The following is a 27,796-nucleotide window of genomic DNA, read 5'->3' on the forward strand; positions in this document are numbered from 1 at the left end:
TATTCTTTTCAATCCTATTTTACACTATTAGTCTATGCCGCTCTGACATTGCTCCCCAAATATTTAATATATTCTTAATTCTATTCCTTTAGATTTGTATGTATTGTTGTGAAATTGTTAGATATTACTTGTTAGATATTACAACGCTGTTAGAGCTAGGAACACAAGCACTTCGCTACACCCGCAATAACATCAGCTAAACACGTGTGTGTGTGTGTGTGTGTGTGTGTGTGTGTGTGTGTGTGTGTGTGTGTGTGACAAATACAATTGGATTTGATTTGAAGTAACTATGAATGAATGAAGCTGTTCCATGTATGGAAACTACTTGCAAACCTCTTGCGAACAAATGTAAGACTGATTGAGGCAGAGTCATTAACCCATCAATTACCACAGGACAAAGCATTCTCCACACACAATGAGGAAGACCAGATGAGCCCAATGCTGCACTAAACTCTGATCACATGACAACCACGGTAGGATCCTGTGGTATGTAAGAGAGAAAGTTATAGGTCTTTAAGACAACAACACTTCCTCCCTTATCCATTTTCCTCTTATTTAGTCAAATACAGATGGGAGGGATGGAGTTAAATTTCAGGGATGAAAATAATAGATTTACTCAGGTTAGTGACCCATATACACCACTCGTAAAAATTATGACTTTACACAACCATATCAACCATATATAAGATGCTTGGAGGCATCTTTATCATCTCAACACAACCTTTTAAGTGCTGAAACCCAACCCCAGTCTGCCCTTGCCCTGAGGGCCGAGCAGGAACCAGAGCCTTGGCGGGGTCTTGCGGGATCTGGTGTTCCCTCCTCTTTTATGAAGGACTAGGGAGAGGCTCAGAGGCTCACAGACACACTGTGCCTCAGGATGGCTATCATTGTTGCTATTGCTGCTACACACTCTGGGAACTAACTAGAACCTTCCATCACTGCTGTTCTTCTCTCGCTACCTGCACAACCCCAGCATTTTGGACATACACTTAGTGGGGCACAAGGATACCTGGATCTGCAGCACGCAAAAAAAAAGAATTTGGATTGTGAGTCTACAAGTTTTGCTCAGTAAAAGGACAATCTGTTAAAAATATATAATAGAGGGAGGGTGTGTGATTTAAAAAATTATAAAAATGGGGGAGGGAGAAATGAACAAATCTCATGGTTTCAGATGAAAAACTAGTGCAGTAGATTAATCTGAGGACTTGTTGTGCGCTAATCTTGTGCACAAATATCATTTTTCATATACTGTACATTGTTGACCAATCATGGCGTCGTCATCGAACATGAAGTCATCATTTAGATTGTTCTTTAAATAAATAAAAATTCCAAACATTATTATTGCAGGAGGGACAATGATGTTCCCTACAGTGACATGGCTCCTGTTTGTAGCAGGCCTGTTGGGTGTCTGGTCTCAGGACTACTATGAGGAGAGAACAATGAACAAGAGACCCAGAGGCAGGGGGGCCCAGCTGCGAGCTGCAGCCGCAGCCATTGCACCTGACGGGCAAAAACATAATAGACAAGGTATGAGAAAAGACATCCTCTTTTTAATAGTACAGTTGCTCATTGCAAAAGTTGCTCATTTCAGACGGTGCTTAAACAGTGAGATCACAGATGTCTTATAATGTCACATTTCTGTGACCATAATTCATCAATCCAATTGAAATCAGATTCCAGCTAAACAAGAGGTTGCGCATACATCATAAAATCAAATGCTAAAGTTTTTACATTTGGTTAACACAGGTACAGACAGTAGATAGATATCTATCTTATCAGTGGATGTCCTGTGGTATACTGTACCTGCTATATTCCCAAGGTGTTGATATCCTACGGCATTTTTTTAGAACATATGAACATGATTTAGCTTGGTGTTTCTGCCCTTGTGAGAGATGTAATATAAAGATAAAGGGTTTATTTCAGATAGGGTTTTTGGCTTCATAGACATTTTCACTTGACTGTCATAACTTTGAATGATTGCATTTCCAAGTCATTTAAAAATGAGGCAAGATAGAGAACAGTCTTTAGTTGAAGTGCACCTACAGGTAACTGCAAAAATAAAGGAAACACCAACATAACGTGTCTTAGTAGGGCTTTGGGCCACCACAAGCTGCCAGAACAGCTTCAATGCGCCTTCGCATAAATTCAATAAGTGTCTGGAACTCTATTGGAACGGTGCGTCACTATTTGTCCATGATAAATTCCATAATATGATGTTTTGTTGATGGTGGTGGAAGACGCTGTCTCAGACGACACTCCAGAATCTCCCAAAACTGTTGAATTGGGTTGAGATCTGGTGACCTATTTATTTATTTATTTTTTACATGTATTTATATATATAAACACACACACACACGCTTATAAAGTCCCTATGCTCATTTGAGACCACTCTTTCAAAGTCACTGAAAGTCTTCCTCTAGTCATGGTAGTCAAAATAATGGGCAACTGGGCATTTTTATACATGACCCTAAGCATGATGGGATGTTAATTGCTTAATTAACTCAGGAACCACAGCTGTGTGGAAGCACCTGCTTTCAATATATTTTGTATCCCTCGTTTACTCAAGTGTTTCCTTTATTTTGTCAGTTACCTGTATGTAAGTACTTCATAACACATTCATAACCCACAATGACATTTTTCAATAGAATGGCCTCTTGTCACAATTGTGTGTCTGACAGCTCTGCACATGAACACAGCCATTTTAGATGAGGACTGCGGTCTGGAGCTTTCCTTTCTGCTTGACAGCTCTGAGAGTGCCAAGGAGAACCATGAGCAGGAGAAGCACTTTGCCATGGATGTGGTGGACAAGCTCCAGGCTGTCCGTCTGCAGACCGGGCGCAGTCTGAGCTGGAAGGTGGCCCTGCTGCAGTACAGCAGTCACGTCATCATCGAGCAGACCTTTAAGCAGTGGAGAGGCACTGACAACTTCAAGTCCCACATCACCCCCATTTTATACATCGGTCACGGCACCTACACCACCTACGCGATCACCAACATGACTAAGATGTACCTGGAGGAGTCCAGCCCAGGCAGTATCAAGGTGGCCGTCCTACTCAGTGACGGCATCTCCCACCCCAGGAACCCAGACATCTTCTCAGCTGCCGCCGACGCCAAGAACCAGGGGGTGAAGTTCTTCACAGTGGGCATCACCCGTGCAGCCAATGAGCCAGCCAACGTGGCCCAGCTCCGTCTGCTGGCCAGCTCTCCTGCTTCCCGATACCTCCACAATCTACAGGATACTGATATTGTGGAGAAAGTTCTCACGGAAATTGTGAGTATGATCTGCCTTGCATATATAGAAATAAGCACACACAAAAAGGACAGCAAACCCTCTCACAACCCGCACACCAACAACTCCCGAGAGAGACAGAGAGAGAGCATGAGAGAGAGTGAGCAATAGAGGGAGAGGGAGGAAGTGGAGATGACAAGAGAAAGCAATATAGGGAGAGAAAGAGAGAATGTGGGATGCAGCGCCTGCTCGGGGTGGCCATCGAACAGCAGCAAAGGCACTACTTGGATTCTATTTTGAGTCACTGCTTAAGTTGAGGTCAGTGCTTCTCTCAGGGTGCGTCCCAAATGGCACCCTATTAGCCACGTAGTGTGCTACCTTTGACTAGAGCCCCATGGGCCCTGGTCACAAGGAGTCAACGATAAAGGGAGTAGGGTGCCATTTGGGGGACAGCCTCTGGCAGAGCAGCATGTTAATTAGACTGAAGAGGTGGAAAATGAGAAGGAGGGATGAAGGGGAGGGAGGGCTCAGAAACACAATATTGGGTGTAATAATGATGCAATGATACAGTTGTGATTTAGATGTCATCAAAGTTGAATTAGGGATATCTTGGATATTGTAACCAAAATCCTCTCAGGAAGGTTTTTTAAAGAAGGATACAGGCTGGATGGTGCCTGAATGACTGACATTCCACAATTTGTAGCTATACAAATGCAAAATAATAAATGGCTATCGATGACAGCCATGGATTTTGTATTTTTTTTTCAGCTGTCTTACATTTTTTCAATAGTCTTGGCTCCTTACCATCTGCATGTTATGAGTGCATATCCCATGGGCTTTACTTTGAATCTGCTATGCCACAAGTTTTTTTTTGTCCCAATAAGGGTAAACAGAGCCTCTTGTGGATGGATATGAGTGGAAGCAGACAGGTTCTTTCAGTGATACTTTCAGTGATATTCTTAGCCTTCTTTTTTATCATAACGTGGTTTACATTTGGCTCGTGGGTATTACAATGGAATGTCTACTCACTGATTTCTTTCAAGTGGCAACATAGCAAAACAGAGCTTGGCACGAAACCATCATTCAGATAACTCCCCACAGTCACTTGTACTCACACAGCAGGCTTTTCAGAGTCTAGATGAGAGGATTAGAGGCTTAAATGGTGTGTGACAAGGGGAGTCAGAAATATGATACAATATGCTAGAGTTATATTGAACAAAAATATAAACGCAACATGTAAAGTGTTGGTCCTATGTTTCGTGAGCTGAAATAAAAGATCCCAGAAATATTCCATATGCACTATAAACTTCTCTTAAATTTAGTTTACATCCCTGTTAGTGAGTATTTCTCCATTGCCAAGATAATCCATCCACCAGACAGGTTTGCATATCAAGAAGCTGATTAAAGAGCATCATCATTACACAGGTGCACCTTGTGCTGGAGACAATAAAAGGCCACTCAAATGTGCATCTTTTTCACACAACTCAATGCCACAGATGTCTCAAGTTTTGAGGGAGCGTGCAATTGGCATGCTGACTTCAGGAATGTTGACCAGAGCTGTTGCCAGATAATTTATTGTTTATTTCTCTACCATAAGCCACCTCCAACGTCGTTTTAGAAAATTTGGCAGTATGTCTAACCGGCCTCACAATCGCAGACCACGTGTAATCACGCCAGCCCAGGACCTCCACATCCAGCTTCTTCACCTGCGGGATCATCTGAAACCACCCATGGCTGCGCCCCTGCCCAGTCATATAAAATCCATAAATTAGGGCCTAATGAATTTATTTCAATTGTCTGATTTCCTTATATGAACTGTAACTCAGTAAAATCATTGAAATGATTGCATGTTGTGTTTATATTTTTGTTCAGTATAGTTGGAAATGTACATGATTTCTGTATGTATGTTTCAGATGGTGTATGATTGTCTCTAATGGTTGTCACTGTTTTATTTCTCTCTACCCAGACAGACCTGGCTGACAAGGGGGTAGGTAATATTACATTTTGATGCAATTGAAATGCTATCCTCATTCAACCAATACATAATTAAGTTCAGGGACACTGCATTGTCATATACTGTACAGTTACATGTTGATTCTGAAACCTTATCCTGCCTTTTTGAAGTGTCCCCTGGCCCAACGATGTGCCTGTGAGAAGGGCGAGAGAGGGCTCAGTGGTCCAACTGTAAGTACTTTCACTGTCCTTTCCAAACACTCCCCAATCACAAAACACTTCTCCTTTGAAATAAAAGAAAGTTGTTTGTTCCTGAAGTGCTGAATGTTGTAAAGAGGAAGTTAACATAGTTCTGATATCAGAGGTAATTGCTTGGTTTAGTCGAGGTACCCCCTGTGTACAGAGCAAGCTGTCTTTCTTACTTCTGAAAATACTCCAAATGCTGCAGGACAAAATAGATTGAGAAAAACAATGAATACTTCCAATAAACCTCAGTTGCTAATTTGCGTTGCCTGTCCCGGCAAGTTTTTGGACGTTTCCCTTCCCACATAAGATGTCCCCCATGGAAACCAGGGGCATCCTATGAAGACCTTTACTCCCAATAAAAACAGGACCTTTGCCATCGTAAATAACACTTACTAGCTCCATTGTCAGCTAGTCAGAGATGGAGAATGTTGGAGGGGGCTTAAACTGTGACACTAGGTGCGTGATCTAATGGGGCGGCAGGGTAGCCTAGTGGTTAGAGTGTTGGACTAGTAACCGAATTGCAAGTTCAAATCCCCGAGCTGACAAGGTACAAATCTGTCGTTCTGCCCCTGAACAGGCAGTTAACCCACTGTTCCTAGGCCGTCATTGAAAATAAGAATTTGTTCTTAACTGACTTGCCTAGTTAAATAAAGGTAAAATAAAAAAATAAAAAAATCTTCCACATCATCGGACCAGACTAGAGGCCCCTCTCTGGATGGATGACAGCCATGTTAATGTCAGGGTCCTCAGAGTCTGACAGTCTTGTGCTGACAGACAGTTGCATGGTCATTAACCAGGGGCTTTCTCTACAGAGAGATTCCTTACATTTTTACACTGAGACTTAAAGGCTCTCATAATTACTCTCTTCAGTTTAACGGCCACAAACCGACGATAAGCTGCGAATGGCAACCACCACGCGCTGTCCAGGTGTCTGACCTCTCACCTTTTGGTCAAGCAGCAACATGTCCATCCTTGACATACACACAAACACAAAGCCACCCCCATTGTGACCTCAGGTCCTTTTACCACCTGCAATGACCGAACAACGCTGACGCCCTCAGGGAAACTATGCTTCACTTTCACTTTTCCCTGCTTCTGTAGCCAGATATGGTTAATCTTTCATTATACAACGGGTGGGTCTAATCCTGAATGCTGATTGGTTAAAATCTCATTCCAGCCGGTGTCTATCCCACAAATTGACCCGGCTAAATCTATGACGTTAAAATGCCTATTTAATGTTCCATCTGACTGCGCAATTCACTGTCCCATCAGCCCAGCCAAGCAACTTATAAACTTGATCTCCACAATAAAAAGCATCTAGACATTATCTCACATTTCTTTTAGACGAACATTTAGTTTTCAACATTGGAGATTTGTATAAACCTTGCTGTCTGTCTCTCCAACATTTGCAGCATTGTTTCAATATTCAAATCTCCTGCTGTCCCATAGTAATGAACGTGTCGGGACAAGACAGAAAGGCAGACAGCGTTTCTCAGCCAGTCAAAATCACTATTCAGCTAGAATAATTTTTATAGATATATACAAAAACATTATTATTTTTGAAAAGGTACAACAAAAAACAGCTAATTTGCAGTCTTTCCAGCTTCAATCTGAAGTGAATGTGTTACAGGTACGTTAGCTGTGTTGTTTGCTAGCTCGTCTGAACGATAGTGTCCTGACGAGTGAGCACATTTTCTATGCCAGGCGAAATTGCATCTCATCAGCTTATCCAAATAAATGTCACTAGAAAACAGCTTAAGCAAATGCAGCTACTTTGCTGTTATTCTGGCTGCACTGTTTGACGTGACTGTAAGTTAGCCGTAGTTGGCTAGCTAGCAAGGGATAAGAACATTGCCAGCCAGTATGGCAATGGAACATTTAGAATGAACGACTGAACAACTGGGTCGCGTCTCTAGATACAGAACAAAAAGACTGATCGACTGGATCGCGTCCATAGATACAGAACAAAAAGTGCAACCTAGACTGAACGACTAGGTTGCATCTCTAGCAACCCTAGATTTGTGTCAGGACTACATCTTGTGGAAGAATCAAAATAACATTTTTAATTCAAATGTAAATATGTTGGTAACCCGTTGTATTAAAGTGACACTGTGCCAATATATCCTCCAAACACCATCTTCTTGGGTATCATCACTTAACTGACTCGCTGCAGATCATTTGCAATGGATAGTGGCCTTCCGTCAAACACGTTTTGTTTTAAAGTGAGTTAAATGAATCTCACGTTGTTCCTTCATTCCACAGGGGAAGAAGGGTCGCCCAGGAGATGATGGAGCCTCTGGTCTTAAAGGATCGAAGGTCTTTGATTTGTTATGATTCTGTTGAATTATTTAGTTGATGAACATACCTGTTGTGTTCCTGATGTCTCCCTAAGATGCAATATACAGCACATTTCCACTTACCTTGCTTGTATAGACATATATTCCTAATAAGAGAAATCTAAATCAAATAGCTCCTGTGTGTACTGTGTAAATAATACAGATGCCCTGTTCTCCTTTCCTTTTAGGGAGAGGGAGGACTAAGTGGACTTCCAGGTCGGGATGGCGGAGAGGTGAGTGATACACTTAAACACAAGGTATTTTTTTTTATGACATTTTCAATGACATTTGCATTTACATTTGCAGATATCCAGACATCTATTGATACAAATATAGGATCTTAATTTGATCACCCTGTTGGAAGAGAAATGTCCTGCAAAGCATCAAATTTAAAATGTGTAGTGTATATGAGGTTAAAAAAGGTTTCTGAAGTTTGTAATAGTCCCTTACGAAAAATGTATCAACCGCTACAAAAATGTCAAAAAATTATAATCAGAACAATAATTCACATTTCCTGTTGCTGCGGCAACCTATCTCAAATTAACATAATATAGCTAGCTGTATGTTGACGAAGCATTTATCAATGTACACTCAGTATACAAAACATTAAGAACTCCTGCTCTTTCCGCGACATCGACTGACCAGGTGAATCCAGGTGAAAGCTATGAACCCTTATTGATGTCACTTGTTAAATCCATTTCAATCAGTGTAAATGAAGGGGAGGAGACAGGTTAAAGAAGGATTTTTAAGCCTTGAGACAATTGAGACATGGATTGTGTATGTGTGCCATTCAGAGGGTGAATGGGCAAGACAAAAGATTGAAGTGCCTTTGAATGGGGTATGGTAGTAGGTGCCAGGCGCACCGGGTTTGTGTCAAGAACTGCGACGCTGCTGGATTTTTCAGGATGGTCCACAACCCAAAGGACATCCATCCAACTTTACACAACTATGGGAAGCATTGGAGTCAACATGGGCCAGCATCCCTGTGGAACGTTTTCAACACCTTGTAGAGTCCGTGTCCTGACAAATTGAAACTGTTCTGAGGGCAAATGGGTGGGGTGCAACTCAATATTAGGAAGGTGTTCCTAGTCTTTGGTATACTCAGTGTCTGTACGACTGTTGCTCACATTCTAACCTATTATACTGTGTTTATTTGCAGGGAAAACCTGGTTACAAAGGAGAGATGGTATGTCATTCAAGTTGCCATTAATATTTCTGTTATTTTGAAGCTACAGTACATTCATTTCATATGACGTATTGCTTTCGATTTCCATTACACAGGGTGAGAGGGGCGAGTGTGGCATTCCAGGAATTAAAGGAGACAGGGTATGTATGAATAATCAAATTTGTCTGCTCTCTGTGTCATGCTTTTGTTATATTGGTCATATTACAGGCTGATTTATACAGTACCTTTCTTTACTGTTTCATTGACTGTCCACTCCCAGGGTCCTGAGGGTCCAATGGGCTCCAGAGGTGTCAGAGGTCTCCAGGTGGGTAGACAACAGCAACATGTACCTTGAAAATTCACATATTCAGATCAAAGCGTTATCCTTTTGTGAAACTCCTTTATAAGCACGTACATACTTACTCCGTGCTCCCTTCCCCTCCCACGCACACACACACAATGTAGTTGATAATGGCTGTAATCAACCTGGATTGGATTCAGGAGTAGACAGAACAGAGTGAATGTAAATCCGGTACACTCCAAATAGTATGATATGTTGTGTTTGGTATGGTATGGTATGTATTAATTTGTGGATGTCCATTTCGTATGCTTTGTTAAGAAAATAATTAGAATATTTGCAAAATGTATGATATGTTACGAATTCCAATTTGTTGTCACCAACGTTAGCTAAGTGGCTAGGTGTCTAATGCTAATGTTAGCTAGGTAACTAACGTTAGCTAGGCTAAGGGTTAGGGGTTAGGTTTAAAGAGTTCAGGTTAGGGGGAAGGGTTAGCTAACATGCTAAGTAGTTGCAAAGTAGCTAAAAAATAGTAAGTAGATGCTAAAACGCTAAAGTTGAGTTGCTAGACGTTCGCGTTATACGTCTCCATGTCCACCCTTCCACTTGACCAACCACCCTACTTTTGTTTTTGCCTTAAGTAACCTTCTGTCTTATGTAACTATACCAAACATAACATACAGTATCATACTAATTTGACTGTCCCGGATTTACCCTTACTATGTTACGTCTAGTCTATGTGACCAGGCTGCTGTAAACTCTTTAGCTCTTCCCAGTAATTTAGCATCAATATCTGGGTAACCTTCACTTTATATCTAGATGTGAATGGTGTCCTCCAGCACAGTAGCAGCAGCACATGTACCCTTGTTAAGGAGTGTTCTTTATTCCTCCCCAGGGTTTACCCGGACCACAGGGTGACATGGGACCTGAGGGCCCTCAAGGAAAGAAGGTTAGTAAAGAAGACACTTCATACTTAACTCATCACACACATCTGCTGTCACCTGTACACTTCCTTTTACTAGAACTTTAAAAGACAGATTCCTGACACCCATTCTACTACCTGGGAGTCGAGGGGCATGTGTCAACCCTAAAAGGCACCTATGGAAGATATTGGCCCAGTGCCATTGTGCCTTCACCTTCATTAGTTCAGCAGCGTGGGGATTAATGTTAGTTTTCACAACCATATACAGGTTTAGTTAAAAGCAGGGGTCCTGTTTCTAAATATACACTAGGATCTGCCTAGAGCATTGTCAACTTCCTTACCAGTCCTTTATAGGGATTGTCAAGGCACTTAATAACAGCTATGAAAAGTAAAATGTTCTCTCTCCATGTGAGAACATGCAGGTGTCTGTTGGAAAGAGATAATATGAACAAAAGGGTAAACACTTAGAATGTCAAAGATATATGTTTTGCTCCCATAATATGAGTAGGTTATACTGTATGTGTTGAGTGTATGTATTGAGGTTTCTGGCAGATGAGATCTTAGCAGCAGAGTGGATAGGTCACACCATCAGCACCACTATCAAATACAATGTTTCAAAAGTGGATGAATTATGGAGTATCAATGTTTAAAGTCTACCCTGTTATTAGGAATATGTTTTAAGTATGTAAGGTGTTGAGCATTTAAAAGAGCAGGTTGACGTTTATTGTCATGATTCTTGTCCTGGAGGCAGAACTGATCGATTTTCACTAAATGGGCCAGCTGCAAAGTCAAAATTGGCTATTTTGTAAAAATGTATGAAAACAAAAATGTGCTGTTTGGTCTTCATTTAAGGTTAGGGTTAGGCATTAAGGTTAGCAATGTATTTGGGGTTAGGGTTAGGTTTAAAATTGTATGACTTTATGGCTGTGCTGTGCCAGCTAGTGATCATTCTGCAGAGCTGACAGAAAGATTAATGACGGAAAATGCGATTTTTCCATTGGAATGGAGATATGCAATGAAAATTGTGAGATATCTGCCTTGCTTTGGGAAAACTTTTTAAGTGGTTATCTCAGCTTTCTTCTTGACAGGCTCCAGTTCTATGCTATTTCTCATTTAGGATTAAATATATCCTAAGTCATGAGTGAAGCTCATAATTACTTCAAACTCTGCAGTGAACCATTGCCTCCAGTAAAACAGCTCTTCATTGTTTTGAGACTGTGTGTTTTTGACTACTTTGAGTCGGAAACTCAACTGAGAAAATGCCTGGCCTTAGGATATGTCCTGACTTGTTTTAATTTGTAGGGGCCAAATAGTTGCCCACTTTTCCATGTACAGTTCAGTTCAGACAATAGCTCATCCACCAGTACTGTTTTCACCACATTTCAACCAGAGTTGTAAACATTGAAATGAAGGTAAAAGTTCAACTTAAATAAATTGACTTAACCTAACTAACAGGTTGTTACATCAATCTAATTTCAACATAGTCATCAGAACTATGTATATGTTGAAAATTATTGAGTGGTTTAAATTGTACAATTTTAGATTTGATTAGACATATTTTATTTGACATCGTTTCAAATGTTGATAGTAAAATGGCATGTTTAAATCAGTGGCGTAGTTTCAACATCATGCTATCAACCTAAATAAAGAGGTATATTGAAATAAAACATAAAGCCATACTCCAACCATTTCTGCCTGAGCAGTGACTCCTACTGGTAAATGAGGGCTAATGCACTTCAATGATAACAAGTCCACCATCCAGATGCCTACCTCTGTACCCTGCTTAGCAATCAAGCTGTGTTTGTTTCCTCTGAGCTATCATTTCAACACATTTAGACATTGATTCCAGACTCATTTGCGTAGACTACCTAAATAACATTGAATAGTTGAAAGTCATTTGGAGTGAGGTTGCGTTTATGTAGGCTACATTGCCCAAATGATTTGTCAAACAAAGTACACCATAATTTCAACATGTAGCTAGATATACTATCATTCATCCATGGTTGATTGGATCTTTTGAAAGTTTAGAAGTAGTTACCGTTAACCCTATAAATAGGATGCTAAATTCATGATATTAATAATACTGTACAGTTTTACCTATTGTCCTGTATATGCAAGATGGTTGGTTGATTTAAAATGTAATCTACAAGTTATTAATACAGTATGTTGGATTCACGTCTTCATCTCAACCAAACATTTAAGAATATGACTAAATCAAATCAAACTTTATTTGAAGTGTATTCAAAGTTTGGTTTGATTTAGTGCTATTCTTTAACTTAGATTTTTGGTTGAGATGGAGACGTAAATCCAACATTTCAATCATTAATTGATTGAAATGTAATAGCAATATTTGAAGGAGAGATTATTCTGCTTGCGTAGTCTATATACTGTATATTATGAATAACATATATATACAAGACAATATCCAAAGATAAAAGCTTATTATTAATATCATGAATTTGGAATCGTCTTTATATAGTCTTATGGTAACTACTTGTAAAGATCCAATTAAGCATGGACGAATGATAGTTTACCTAGCTTCAAGTTGTAATTATCCTTTGGGAAAATTAGATATCAATGTAGCCTACATAAACCCAACCTCACTTCGAATTTACTTTCACATAAATGTGTAAGAAAAGTTCGTTACTTTCAACAATTCAATGTTATTTAGGTAGTCTACGCAAACGAGTATGGAAACTGATTAATGTCTAAATGTGTTGAGATTATAGCTCAGCTGAATCGAACACAGCTTGTTTCCACAGTCAAGCAGGGTAAATAGAGATAGGCATATAAATGGTAGACTTGTTCTCACTGAAGTGCATTACGCCTCATATACCAGTAGGAGGAGTCAACGTTGTTCAGGCTAGCTTCACATTTTATTTCAATATATGGGGTCCGAAATTGTCCCCCTTGATAAAGATGAGCAACTATAACTGTATAAAATAATTCAAATAGTGAGCTACAATATATTGCATGCTCAAAGAACTGGGAAATTATCATATTTTATACTAATACAATTACTCAGAGAAATAGATTTTGTTTAACAAGTAATTTTTTCCCCCTCAAAGGTAGGGGTCAAAATTATTGACACCTCTAAAGATTCTTATAAATAAAGTAGTCAAAAGTTTAGTATTTGGTCCCATTTTCCTAGCACACAATGACTACATCAAGCTTGTAACTCTACACACTTGTTGGATACATTTGCAGTTCGTTTTGGTTGGGTTTCAGATTAGTTTGTACCCATTAGAAATTAATGGTGTATAATGTATAGTCATTTTGGAGTCACTTTTATTGTAAATAAGAATAGAATATGTTTCGAAATACTTCTGCATTAATGTGGATGCTACCATGATTATGTGAATGAATTGTGGATAATGATGAGTGGGAAAGTTACATAGAGTCAAATATCATACCTCCAACTTTTACCATTACCATTATCAATAACAGGGAATGATAGCATGTCTTGGGTGTATGATCTTTGACCCTTTGTATCTTTCTCACACATTCAGGATTATCCATTATCATGGTAGCATCCACATTAATGTACAAGTGTTAAAAAACATATTATATTCTAATTTACAATAAAAGTGACTCCAAAATAAAAAATAATACATTACTTACCATTCATTTTTATTTAATTTCTATTTATTTATTCATATTCTTTTGCTCAATCTGATTAGATGGGCCTGGCTCCAAAGTGGAAGGCGTGGCCCTCTTCTTTTTCAACATTGAACAAGGTCAAATAAAATATGTCTAATCAAATATGAAATCCAACATCATTTCCACCACCTAATATTTTGAATAAAAAATGAAAAATATGAGTTTTCTTTATTTTCAACTCAATTTCAAAGTATACATAGTTCTGATGATTAATGCTGAAATTAGATTGATGTAGCAACCTGTTAGTCAGGTTGAGTCAATGTATTTAAGTTGAACTTTTACCTTAATTTCAATGTTTACAACTCTGGTGGATGAGCTATTGTCTGAACTGCACTGTACATGGAAAGGTGGGCAACTTTTTGGCCCCTACAAATTTTTACAAAGCTGGTTGGAATTAGATGAAAACAGTACTAGAATATTTACTTTTTTGTCTTTTCCACGTTGATTCCACGTCACAATACATTGACAAATTACATTAAATTACTGTTGATTCAACCAGTAATTACCTTCGAGATCAGAAGTTCTGTTATGAGCTTTTTCTCATCAACTTCAAAAATAGTCTATGTGCAAGTATTTTCTGAGCAATACTAGGCTTTGTTTATAAGTCAAATTTAGGAAGAATATAATTGATATTATATCAATATATACAGTTCAAGTTGGAAGTTTACATACACCTTAGCCAAATACCTTTAAACTGAGTTTTTCACAATTCCTGACATTTAATCCTAGTAAAGATTATCTGTTTTAGGTCAGTTAGGATCACCACTTTATTTTAAGAATGTGAAATGTCAGAATAATAGTAGAGATAATTATTTCTTTCAGCTTTTATTTCTTTCATCACATTCCCAGTGGGTCAGAAGTTTACATACACTCAATTAGTATTTGGTAGCATTGCCTTTAAATGGTTTAACTTGGGTCAAACGTTTCGGGTAGCCTTCCACAAGCTACCCACAATACGTTGGGTGAATTTTTACCCATTCCTCCTGACAGAGCTGGTGTAACTGAGTCAGGTTTGTAGGCCTCCTTGCTCACACACGCTTTTTCAGTTCTGTCCACAAATCTTCTATGGGATTAAGGTCAGGGCTGTGTGATGATCACTCCAATACCTTGACTTTGTTGTCCTTAAGCCATTTTGCCACAATTTTGGAAGTATGCTTGGGGTCATTGTCTATTTGGAAGACCCATTTGCGACCAAGCTTTAACTTCCTGACTGATGTCTTGAGATGTTGCTTCAATATATCCACATAATTTTCCTGTCTCACGATGCCATCTATTTTGTGAAGTGCACCAGTCCCTCCTGCACCAAAGCACCCCCACAACATGATGCTGCCACCCCCGTGCTTCACGGTTGAGATGGTGTTCTTCAGCTTGCAAGCCTTCCCCTTTGTCCTCCAAACATAACGGTGGTCATTATGGTCAAACATATATATTTTTGTTTCATCAGACCGGAGGACATTTCTCCAAAAAGTATGATCTTTGTTCCCATGTGCAGTTGCAAACCATAGTCTGGCTTTTTTATGGCGGTTTTGGAGCAGTGGCTTCTTCCTTGCTGAGCAGCCTTTCAGGTTATGTCGATATTGGACTAATTTTACTGTGGATATAGAGAGTTTTGTACCTATTCCTCCAACATCTTCACAAGGTCCTTTGCTGTTGTTCTGGGATTGATTTAGACTTTTTACACCAAAGTACATTAATCTCTAGGAGACAGAACGCGTCTCCTTCCTGAGCGGTATGACGGCTGTGTGGTCCCATGGTGTTTATACTTGCGTACTATTGTTTGTACAGATGAACGTGGTACCTTCAGGCGTTTGGAAATTGCTCCCAAGGATGAACCAGACTTGTGGAGGTCTACAATTTTTTTTTCTGAGGTCTTGGCTGATTTCTTTAGATTTTCCCATGATGTCAAGCAAAGAGGCACAATTGGAAGGTTGGCCTTGAAATACATCCACAGGTAGACCACCAACTGCCTCGAATGATGTCAATTAATTGTAAACTTCTGACTACAACTGTATCTGAGTAAGATAGATCAAAGGGCAATGTTTCTGTGGGATGTCAATTAACATTCATCTGAATGTAAATGTAAAACAACTGGATGTTTAAAGGTTGTCTGATCTGCGTAGACAGAATTCGAGCTTTGGACTGCCCTTTTGCTGTAACCTGGACTGTATAAATGAATGATCAAAGCCATCGATCATGTGACACCATTCATGTCTATGTGAAGATAAAATAGCGCATTGAAACCAAATTAAGTCGGTTAAGATGGTGTCTCATGGCGACATGCCAGTTTGAGCTATACCAGGAAGTCACTTTACAGGCTAGCTCAGTGTTGCCCCCTCTAATTGAGTAACTCAATCGGAAGGCCGACCTTGGTACTGCAGACTGCCATTAGCAACTAAATTATCCTTATAACTGATTTTGTTTGCGATTTTCAAATAATCGGTTCAAGGACATTAGAAGCATTAGAAGTATTAGAAGCAATTATTGGTGTCGTGGTTGTCTTCGATAACCCACTCCCTTGTTCTTTAGAGTGGGTCTGTGTTATGCTGCTAACTTTGTTTGTTGCTAACTTTTCTGTGTCTCTCGTGTTTGTTATCATAGGGTGACCGCGGTCTAACTGGGCCGCCCGGAATTCAGGGAGAAACTGGTATTGGACTTCCTGGACCAAAGGTACGTTTTTTTTCTATTATTGCTTTTGTCTAACTAATTAATTGTTTTATGTTAACTGTTCCATCTCGCCATGTCTTCTTTCTAGGGTGATCTGGGATTCCAGGGAAGACTCGGCCCCCCTGGTCCGCCAGGGCTTGGTGAACATGGCCAGCCAGTGAGTGGACAGAAACTCTACTAGCATTTTACTGTAGCATACTGCATTACGTAGTTTGGTTTCATTGACAACCAGACTGATTTTTTTTCAACTTTGAGTAATACTGTATATCACAGTAGGAAATGTGAGCTGGGATGACAACTTCAAAGACAGTGTCATCTGACCCAATGTTGGAAAAATAATTATGCTGATTTATTTTACAGGGGCCTCAAGGGCCACAAGGTGTTCAAGGGGAGAAAGGACCCCATGGCGAGGGGCTCCCTGGACCAAAGGTATGAATACTATAGAGAAATTATCTGGGTACAGCTGGAATCAAATCAAATTCTATTTGTCACATGCGCCGAGTACGACAGGTGTAGACCTTACTGTGAAATGCTTACTTAACACCCTTAACCAACAATGTCATTTTAAGAAAATAGAGTTAAGAACATTTTACAAAATTAACTAAAGTAAAAACATTTTTCTAAGTAACACAATAAAATAACAATAATGAGGCTATATACAGGGGTACCGGTACCGAGTCAATATGTGGGGTACAGGTTAGTCGAGGTAATTTCTACATGTAGGTAGGGGCAAAATGACTCTGCATAGATAATAAACAGCGACTAGCATCAGTGTAAAAAAAAGGGAGGGGGGGTAAATGCAAATACTCCGGGTGGCCATTTGATGAATTGTTCAGCAGTCTTATGGCTTGTGGGAAGAAGCTGTTAATGAGCCTTTTGGTCCTAGACTTGCGGTAGCAGAGAGAACAGTCTATGACTTGGGTGACAGGAGTCTTTGACAATTTTTGGGGCCTTCCTCTGACACCGCCTGGTATATAATGTAGGTCCTGGATGGCAGTACGCTTGGCCCCAATGATGTACCGGGCTTTACGCACTACCTTCTGTAGGCGGTGATGCAACAGGATGCTCTCAATGGTGCAGCTGTAGAACTTTTTGAGGTTCTGGGGACCCATGCCAAATCTTTTCAGACTCCCGAGGGGGAAAAGGTGTTGTCGTGTCCTCCCCCCCTGTACTCCTTGTTCACCCACGACTGCATGGCCAGCCACGACTCCAACACCATCATTAAGTTCTGCCGACACAACAGTGGTAGGCCTGATCACTGACAACGATGAGACAGCCTATAGGGAGGAGGTCAGAGACCTGGTGGCAGAATAACAACCTATCCCTCAACGTAACCAAGACTAAGGAGATGATTGTGGACTACAGGAAAAAGAGGGCTGAACATGCCCCCTTTCACATCGACGGGGCTGTAGTGGAGCGGGTCGAGAGTTTTAAGTTCCATGCTGTCCACATCACCAACAAAGTATCATGGTCCAAACACACCAAGACAGTCGTGAAGAGGGCACAACAAAGCCTATTCCCCCTCATGAAACTAAAAAGATTTGGCATGGGTCCTGAGATCCTCAAAAGGTTGCATCACTGCCTGGTATGGCAATTGCTCGGCCTCCGACAGCAAGGCACTTCAGAGGGTAGTGTGTACGGCCCAGTACATCACTGGGGCAAAGCTGCCTGCCATCCAGGACCTCTACACCAGGCGGTGTCAGAGGAAGGCCCTGAGCCACCCCAGTCATAGACTGTTCTCTCTACTACCACATGGCAAGCGGTACCGAAGTGCCAAGTCTAGGACAAAAAGGCTTCTCAACAGTTTTTACCCCCAAGCCATAAGACTCCTGAACAGGCAACCAAATGGTTACCCGGACTATTTGCATTGTGTTCCCCCCCTACCCCTCTTTTATGCTGCTGCTACTCTCTGTTTATCTTATATGCATAGTCACTTTAACTATACATTCATGTACATACTACCTCAATTGGCTCCCGCACATTGGCTAACCGGGCTATCTGCATTGTGTCTCACCACCCGCCAACCCCTCTTTTTACGCTACTGCTACTCTCTGTTCATCATATATGCATAGTCACTTTAACCAGACCCACATGTACATACTACCTCAATAAGCCTGACTAACCGGTGTCTGTATATAGCCTTGCTACTCTTATTTTCAAATGACTTTTTACTGTTGTTTTATTTCTTTACTTACCTACACACACACACATACCTTTTTTTCCGCACTATTGGTTAGAGCCTGTAAGTAAGCATTTCACTGTAAGGTCTACTGTTGTATTCGGCACACGTGACAAATAAACTTTGATTTGATTTGAGATTAGTGTCCCGCTCTTTGAAAGCGGCAGCTCTAACCTTTAGCTCGGTGCAGATGTTGCCTGTAATCCATGCCTGCTGGTTGGGATATGTATTTACGGTCACTGTGGGGATACGATTCCATTGTTTCCAGTGATATTTGTGTTAGCCCACAGCATCTTTTCTGGGATTACCGGTAGCAACAATTCTGGAAGCAACATTAAAGCTAAATAATTTAGCTTTAATACAATAATAGCAGAAACGGACATAAACCTGCTATTAAAAAGATGGCTTCTCAACCTCTTGATTCTACCAGTACCTGGTCTGTTGTAGATGCCCATCTGTTAGGCCATATTTGACATTGGAAACAGACAAGGCATTACATACACATGAAAGCACAACTGACAGATTGTGTAATCTGACAGATTCTTCACTTATTTATTCTTCAACACATTGGCTGCAACTGTCAAAGTCAGGCTCTGCCCTTCTCCAAAGCAGTCTACTCAAAGCTCAAGTGCTCAATCAAGTGTTACCATTCATGTTGCTGTGCATGAGCAAACCCTATAAAAACAATGTCATTACTCCATGTCACAACTTGTGGAGTGACATACAGTGCATTCAGAAAGTATTCAGACCCCTTCCCTTTTCCACATTTTGTTACGTTATAGCCTTATTATAAAATGTATTAAATTATTTTTCATTCTACACAATACACAATAATGATAAAGCAAAAATAGTTTTTTAGAAACAGAAATACCTTATTTACATAAGTGTTCAGACCCTTTGCTATGAAACTGAGTTCAGGTGCATCATGTTTCCATTGATCATCCTTGATGTTTTTACAACTTGATTGGAGTCCACCTGTGGTAAATTAAATTGATTGGACATGATTTGGAAAGGCACACACCTGTTAATACCGTAAGGTCTCACAGTTGACAGTGCATGTCTGAGCAAAAACCAAGCCATGAGGTCGAAGGAATTGTCTGTAGCGCTCCGAGACAGGATTGTGTTGAGGAACAGATCTGGGGAATGGTACCAGAAAATGTCTGCTGCATTGAAAGTCCCCAAGAACAAAGTGGCCTCCATCATTCTTAAGTGGAAGAAGTTTGGAACCACCAAGACTCTTCCTAGAGCTGGCCGCCCGGCAAACTGAACAATTGGGGGAGAAGGGCCTTTGTCAGGGAGGTGACCAAGAAACCAATGGTAACTCTGACAGAGCTCCAGAGTTCCTCTGTGAAGATGAGTTTGCCAAAAGGCACCTAAAGGACTCTCAGACCATGAGAAACAAGATTGAACTCTTTGGCCTGAATGCAAAGCATCACCTCTGAAGGAAACCTGGCACCATCCCTAAGGTGAAGCATGGTGGTGGCAGCATCATGTTGTGGGGACTGGGAGACTAGTTAGGATTAAGGGAAAGATGAACGGTGCAAAGTATGATTTGCATTGATGATAAACCTGCTCAGGACCTCAGACTGAATAGGACAAATAGCACAACAACCCTAAGAACACAGCCAAGATAACACAAGTCTCTGAATGAGCTTGAGTGGCCCAGCCAGAGCCCGGACTTGAACCTGAAGTAGACATAGACATCCAACCTGATGGAGAGAAGAATGGAAGAAACTCCCCAGATTATTTTTTATATTTTTTATTTTACCTTTATTTAACCAGGCAAGTCAGTTAAGAACAAATTCTTATTTTCAATGATGGCCTAGGAACAGTGGGTTAACTGCCTGTTCAGGGGCAGAACAACAGATTTGTACCTTGTCAGCTCAGGGGTTTGAACTTGCAACCTTCCGGTTACTAGTCCAACGCTCTAACCACTAGGCTACCCTGCCACCCCATATACAGGTGTGCCAAGCTTGTTGAGTCATACCCAAGGCTGTAATTACTGGCAAAAGTGCTTCAACAAAGTACTAGGGTCTGAATACTTTTGAAAATGTGATTTTTTTCTTCTTTTTTTTTCTTTTCAGAAATTTGCAAAAACCTTTGGCTTTGTCATTATGGGATATTGTGTGTAGATTGATGAGGAGGGGAAACATTTTAATCCATTTTAGAATAAGGCTATAACATAACAAAATGAGGAAAAAGTCTGAATACATTCTGAATGCACCGTATACAATATTTTATATGTAGACTGTTCAAACATTACATACACATGGAGAGGGCCTGGATTTACATGATATTTAAGAATGGCAAGCAAGCACAAAATCGAACACATGAAAACATGACAGCACTTGGAGTTCATCATGGGTTTAATTTTAGTTATATTGTCATCATAACATCTCGAGACATGAGCATTAACACATATGTATGTGTAGTAAAGTTTTTCCTAATTCAAGTCAGAACCTGAAAGCAAATTACATAATGGCACTGTTGAGAGTTTGAGTGGTTGATGCTCATACATTTGGTAGTAGGCAGATCCTGAAAAAGGAGGGTAAACACCGAAAATGTCCTGAGGCAACCAAACATCTGTCAGAACTGTGCCAGACCCATTGGCACTTATGGGAAAGTACCTCACCCCAAAATGGGTCAGGGCAGTTTTATAGAATGGGCCAACCCCCACAACAACTAATATGTTATTGTCTGTGTCTGCATTTCATTATTTTCTGTTTAGTTTGAGAAGGGCAAGCAACACTCATCGGAGGGATAACATAAACAGATTCCAACATGAATTAAAGATTTGGGAATAACATAACTACACTCACATTGGACCATGTCATACTACTCACAAGACAGAGACAGGTGCTAACTTAACCCGCCCAGTCCTTACTACGCTATTGACTGAGAACAATGAGGATAGTTCTGTGAATGTGTGAGCCAGTGGGAGCTGGATGTGTGACTGGGAGAGAAGGGTGATGACTTGTCTTTGTTTTGCAGGGAGACCGGGGGCTGGACGGACCGAGGGGGCCGAGAGGACAGACGGGTGCAGGAATCAAAGGAGAAAAGGTGGGCTGTGAATACGTCAGTAATGAATGCCATCCACACAAACATGTCATGTCTACCCAACAAAATACCTAGTGAAGTGCATAAACAAGCCTGAATGTCCTAGTCAGCAGGTGTCTCCTTGGAATGCTCCATTGAGAAAGAAGGGCCAGCTGGGAGGGTGTTAAATCTCTAGTTACTGTGGAAAAGTTCAAAGTTGAAGGTGGTATTATTTTTTCACCACCTGTTGTAGGATTCAATAAACAACCATGTTATGATGTTAGAAGCAAAGGTTTTCAAGCACATTTATTGGTGGTTACAGAATTTAGCCCTCTGGAGTCAGAAACAAGATGTGTACAGCACATCGCATTTCAGGAAGGCACTCATGCAGATATTCAACCCCCTTGGCATTTTTCCTACTTTGTTGTCTTACAACCTGGAATTAAAATGGATTTTTGTGGGGTTTGTATCATTTAATTTATACAACGAGCCTACCACTTTGAAGATGCAACATTTTTTCTTGTGAAACAAGCAAGAAATAAGACAAAAAAACTGAACCTGAGCGTGCATAACTATTCACCCCCCACAAAGTCAATACTTTGTAGAGCCACCTTTTTCAGCAATTACAGCTGCAAGTCTCTTGGGATATGTCTCTATAAGCTTGGCACATCTAGCCACTGGGACCCATTCTTCAAGGCAAAACTGCTCCAGCTCCTTCAAGTTGGATGAGTTCCACTGGTGTACAGCAATCTTTAAGTCATACCACAGATTCTCAGATGGATTGAGGTCTGGGCTTTGACTAGGCCATTCCAATACATTTAAATGTTTTCCCTTAACTTAAACCACTGAAGTGTTGCTTTAGCAGTATGCTTAGGGTCATTGTCCTGCTGAAAGGTGTACCTCCGTCGCAGTCTCATATCTCTGGAAGACTGAAGGAGCTTTCCCTCAAGAATTTCCCTGTATTTAGCACCATCCATCATTCCTTCAATTCTGACCAGTTTCCCAGCCCCTGCCGATGGAAAAACATCCCCACAGCATGATGCTGCCACCACCATGCTTCACTGTGAGGATGGTGTTCTCTGGGTGATAAGAGGTGTCGGGTTTGCACCAGACATAGCATTTTCCTTGATGGCCATAAAGCTCAATTTTAATCTCATCTGACCAGAGTACCTTCTTCCATATGTTTTGGGATTCTCACACATGATTTTTGGGGAACACCAAACGTGTTTGCTTATTATTTTCTAGAAGCAATGGCTTTTTGTCTGGCCACTCTTCTGTAAAGCCCAGCACTGTGGAGTGTACGGTTTAAAATGGTCCTATGGTCAGATACTCCAATCTCCGTTGTGGAGCTTTACAGCTCCTTCAGGGTCATCTTTGGTCTCTTTGTTGCCTCTCTGATGAATGCCCTCCTTGGTCTGTGAGTTTTGGTGGGCGGCCCTCTCTTGGCAGGTTTGTTGTGGTGCCATATTCTTTCAATTTTTTTAATAATGGATTTAATGGTGCTCCGTGGGATGTTCAAAGTTTCAGATATTTTGTTTATAACCCAACCCTGATCTGTACTTCTCCACAACTTTGTCCCTGACCTGTTTAGAGAGCTCCTTGGTCTTCATAGTGCCACTTGCTTGGTGGTGTTGCAGACTCTGGGGCCAATCAGAACAGGTGTATGTATGTATATGTAAATGTAAATATATACTGTATGTATACATTTACATATATACATACTGAGATCATGTGACAGATCATGTGACACTTCGATTGCACACAGGTGAACTTTATTTAAGTAATTATGGGACATCTAAGGGTAATCGGTTACACCAGATCTTATTTAGGGGCTTCATAGCAAAGTTGGTGAATACATATGCATGCACCACTTTTACGTTTTTAATTTTTTTATAATTTTTTGAAACAAGTTATTTTTTTCACTTCACCAATTTGGACTATTTTGTGTATGTCCATTCCATGAAATCCAAATAAAAATCCATTTAAATTACAGGTTGTAATGAAACAAAATAGGAAAAACACCAAGGGGGGTGAATACTTTTGCAAGGCACTGTATCCCATTGGGCGCACACTGGTTGAATTAACATTGTTTCCATGTCATTTCAACAAAATTACGTTGAACCAAAGTGGAATAGACGTTAAATTGTAGTCTGTACCTAGTGGAATATGCCAATATGCTCATAAAGGGTTAAATACCAACCTTGACCCTCAACCCATTCTATGTTTGATCTCAGGGTGAGTTCGGGCCTCCAGGTCATCCAGGACTTGTTGGACTTACAGGAGCGGGCATCCAGGGGGAGAAGGTAAGTTGAGTGGCAAAAGTAACTTACAGTTGAAGTTTACATGCACTTAGGTTGGAGTCATTAAAACTAGTTTTTCAACCACTCCACAAATTTCTTGTGAACAAACTATAGTTTGTCGGTTAGGACATCTACTTTGTGCATGACACAAGTCATTTTTCCAACAATTGTTTACAGACAGATTATTTCACTTATAATTTACTGTATCACAATTCCAGTGGGTCAGAAATGTACATACACTAAGTTCACTGTGCCTTTAAACAGCTTGGAAAATTCCAGAAAATGTTGTCATTGCTTTAGAAGCTTCTGATAGGCTAATTTACATAATTTGAGTCAATTTGAGGTGTAACTGTGGATGTATTTCAAGGCCTACCTTCAAACTCAGTGCCTCTTTGCTTGACATCATGGGAAAATCAAAAGAAATCAGCCAAGACTTCAGAAAAAAAATTGCGGACCTCCACAAGTCTGGTTCATCCTTGGGAGCAATTTCCAAACACCTGAAGGTACCACGTTCAAGTATAAACACCATGGGACCACGCAGCCATCATACCTTGTGACCTTGTGAAGATGCTAGAGGAAACCAGTACAAAAGTATTTATATCCACAGTAAACAAGTCCTATATCGATATAACCTGAAAGGCCACTCAGCAAGGAAGAAGCCACTGCTCCAAATCCACCATAAAAAAAGCCAGACTATGGTTTGCAACTGCACATGGGGACAAAGATCGTACTTTTTGGAGCAATGTCCTCTGGTCTGACAAAACAAAGATAGAACTGTTTGGCCATAATGACCATCGTTATGTTTGGAGGTAAAAGGGGGAGGCTTGCAAGCCGAAGAACCTCATCCCATCCGTGAAGCACGGGGGTGTCAGCATCATGTTGTGGGGGTGCTTTGCTGCAGGAGGGACTGGTGCACTTCACAAAATAGATGGCATCATGAAGGAAATTGTGGATATATTGAAGCAACATCTCAAGACATCAGTCAGGAAGTTAAAGCTTGGTTGGAAATGGGTCTTCCAAATGTACAATGACCCCAAGCATACTTCCAAAGTTGTAGCAAAATGGCTTAAGGACAACAAACTCAAGGTATTAGAGTGGCCATCACACAGCCCTGACCTCAATCCTATAGAAAATTTGTGGGCAGAACCTAAAAATTGTATGCGAGCATATCAGACTCCGTTACACCAGTTCTGTAAGGAGGAATGGGCTAAAATTCACCCAACTTATTGTGGGAAGCTAGTGGAAGGCTACCTGAAACATTTGACTCAAGTTAAACAATTTAAAGGCAATGCTACCAAATACTAATTGAGTGTATGTAAACTTCTGTCCCACTGGGAATGTGATGAAAGAAATAAAAGCTCAAATAAATCATTCTCTCTACTATTATTCTGACATTTCACATTCTTAAAATAAAGTGGTGATCCTAACTGACCTAAGACAGGTAATTTTTACTAGGATTAAATGTCAGGAATTGTGAAAAACTGAGTTTAAATGTATTTGGCTAAGGTGTATGTAAACTTCTGACTTCAACTGTAATACTACACTTGGATGTACATCACACATATCACACACATACAAACAGTGGCGATTTTAGCATGTACATTTTGGTGGGCCAAAACAATTGAGGGATGCATGCCGGCAAAGCCACTACACAACACAACACTAAGTAATAGATTAATTGCGCTATAACCGTGACAAACGGTGCCCACAAACTGGTAGGGCTTTCGTAAAGCTGTCCCAACAGCAGAGTCCCAACAGCAGCCCCAACAACTTACCACTACTACACCTGGCTATCAATGGTGCCTTGTCTGGCAGCGACACAGTTAATTCTGACTCATTTAGTGCCTTAAATTATTTATTTTTTAAATGGCTGACTTGCTTAAACAAATCTGGTTACTACTGACAATTGAGATGTACAAACTATGACATAAGTGACGACCAGAGGATAAGAGGCTAATCGTAATTTTGATTAAGACTGAGCGAGCTATGACGAGCTATGACGGACGTAGTCAGTATAACTATTTGTTCAGCACCTTTGAAATGTACAGTGACTGAATTCAGAACATGGGCCGTTCTTACGGTGTTGTCCCTGTACACCAAGTCAAAACCATAGGATAAATAAAGGGGTCATTTAAGCAGCCAATGAAAGCTCTTACAATATTCGATGATTACATTTCTCTAAAACAGGTTATAGTCTACATGTGCACCACCAAGTCAGAACAGTAGGCTAAATTAATGAGAGGAAAATTGACCAAATTATCAGGGTGAGTCTCATGGGCTACTAACGGCTGCCAACATACACTTTCTTAACTCAAGAAAGCAAAAAAGAGACCATGTTTGTATGCGGCTTTATTTTAAGTCAATGATTTGTTCTTTTATTATATTGTTTGCAAACCGATATGTGACAGGTATTAATGCCAAGTCAACATGCAAAACGGGAGGGGGGGGGGTAAAAATGTGGGGCTCAAAACAGGTGGGACAAGTTGCCACCGCATACACACACACACACACACACACACACACACACACACACACACACACACACACACTGACGTGATTGTGATTGTTATTCCTCAGGGAGTGGAGGGTCCCAGGGGTCCACCTGGCGGCAGAGGGACACAAGGAGAGGGCTTACCTGGACCTAAGGTTGGTGTTACGCCTAGATAATGTAAAATCAAATTGTATTTGTCAAATACAACAGCCTTACAGTGAATTACAAGCCCTTAAAAAACAATGCAGTTTTAAGAAAAATAAGTGTTAATTAAAAAATAAATGAGTAAATAACAAATATTTAAAGTACGGCAGTAAAATAATAGTAGCGAGGCTATATACTGTACCGGTACAGAGTCAATATGCAGGGGCACAGGTTCGTTGAGGTAATTGAGGTAATATGCACATGTAGGTAGATTTAAAGTGACTATGCATAGATAATAAACTTGAGAGTAGAAGCAGTGTCAAAGAGGGGGGGCAATGCAAATAGTCTGGGTAGCCATTTGATAAGCTGTTCAGTAGTCTTATGGCTTGGGGGTAGAAGCTGTTAAGAAGCCTTTTGGACCTAGACTTGGCACTCCAGTACCGCATACCGTGCAGTAGCAGAGAGAACAGTCTATGACTAGGGTGGCTGGAGTCTTTGACAATTTTTAGGGCCTTTCTCTGACACCGCTTGGTATAGAGGTCCTGCATGGCAGGAAGCTTGGCCCCAGGGATGTAATGGGCCGTACGCACTCCCCTCTGTAGTGCCTTGTGGTCGGAGGCCGAGCAGTTGCCATACCAGGCAGTGATGCAACCTGTCAGAATGATCTTGATGGTGCAGCTGTAGAACATTTGAGGATCTGAGGACCCATGCCAAATCTTTTCAGTCTCCTGAGGAAGAATAGGATTTGTCATTCCCTCTTCACGACTGTCTTGGTGTGTTTGGACCATGATATTTTGTTGGTGATGTGGACACCAAGGAACTTGAAGCTATCAACCTGTTCCACTACAGCCCCGTAGATGAGAATGGGGGTGTGCTCGGTCCTCCTTTTCCTGTAGTCCAAAATCATCTCTTTTCTCTTGATCACATTGAGGGAGAGTTTGTTATCCTAGCACCACACGGCCAGGTCTCTGACCTCCTTCCTATAGGCTGTTGAGGTTCAGCGTGGCAGATGTGTTGTTACCTACCCTTACCACCTGGGGGCGGCCCGTCAGAAACTCCAGGATCCAATTGCAGAGGGAGGTGTTTCGTCCCAGAGTCCTTAGCTTAGTGATGAGCTTTGAGGGCACTATGGTGTTGAACGCTGAGCTGTAGTAAATGAATAGCATTCTCACA

General features: G+C 40.8%; 1 protein-coding gene across 1 annotated transcript in view; it reads left to right on the forward strand.

Annotated features, from left to right (window-relative positions):
* The first annotated feature begins 1,358 nt into the window (after window positions 1-1,358).
* Window positions 1,359-27,796, forward strand: part of LOC109904228 (collagen alpha-1(XXVIII) chain-like) — a 37,619-nt gene continuing 11,181 nt past the window's right edge. The window contains exons 1-16 of the mRNA XM_020501458.2: window positions 1,359-1,527; window positions 2,679-3,271; window positions 5,196-5,216; window positions 5,354-5,413; window positions 7,691-7,744; window positions 7,953-7,997; window positions 8,924-8,950; window positions 9,046-9,090; window positions 9,210-9,254; window positions 10,123-10,176; window positions 16,408-16,476; window positions 16,562-16,630; window positions 16,834-16,902; window positions 21,644-21,712; window positions 23,923-23,991; window positions 26,566-26,634. Of these exons, the coding sequence (XP_020357047.2) occupies window positions 1,359-1,527; window positions 2,679-3,271; window positions 5,196-5,216; window positions 5,354-5,413; window positions 7,691-7,744; window positions 7,953-7,997; window positions 8,924-8,950; window positions 9,046-9,090; window positions 9,210-9,254; window positions 10,123-10,176; window positions 16,408-16,476; window positions 16,562-16,630; window positions 16,834-16,902; window positions 21,644-21,712; window positions 23,923-23,991; window positions 26,566-26,634 (1,527 nt within the window). The remainder of the gene's footprint in view (window positions 1,528-2,678; window positions 3,272-5,195; window positions 5,217-5,353; window positions 5,414-7,690; window positions 7,745-7,952; window positions 7,998-8,923; window positions 8,951-9,045; window positions 9,091-9,209; window positions 9,255-10,122; window positions 10,177-16,407; window positions 16,477-16,561; window positions 16,631-16,833; window positions 16,903-21,643; window positions 21,713-23,922; window positions 23,992-26,565; window positions 26,635-27,796) is intronic.

The sequence above is a fragment of the Oncorhynchus kisutch genome, linkage group LG2 (assembly GCF_002021735.2).
Source record: "Oncorhynchus kisutch isolate 150728-3 linkage group LG2, Okis_V2, whole genome shotgun sequence".
Taxonomy (NCBI): domain Eukaryota; kingdom Metazoa; phylum Chordata; class Actinopteri; order Salmoniformes; family Salmonidae; genus Oncorhynchus; species Oncorhynchus kisutch.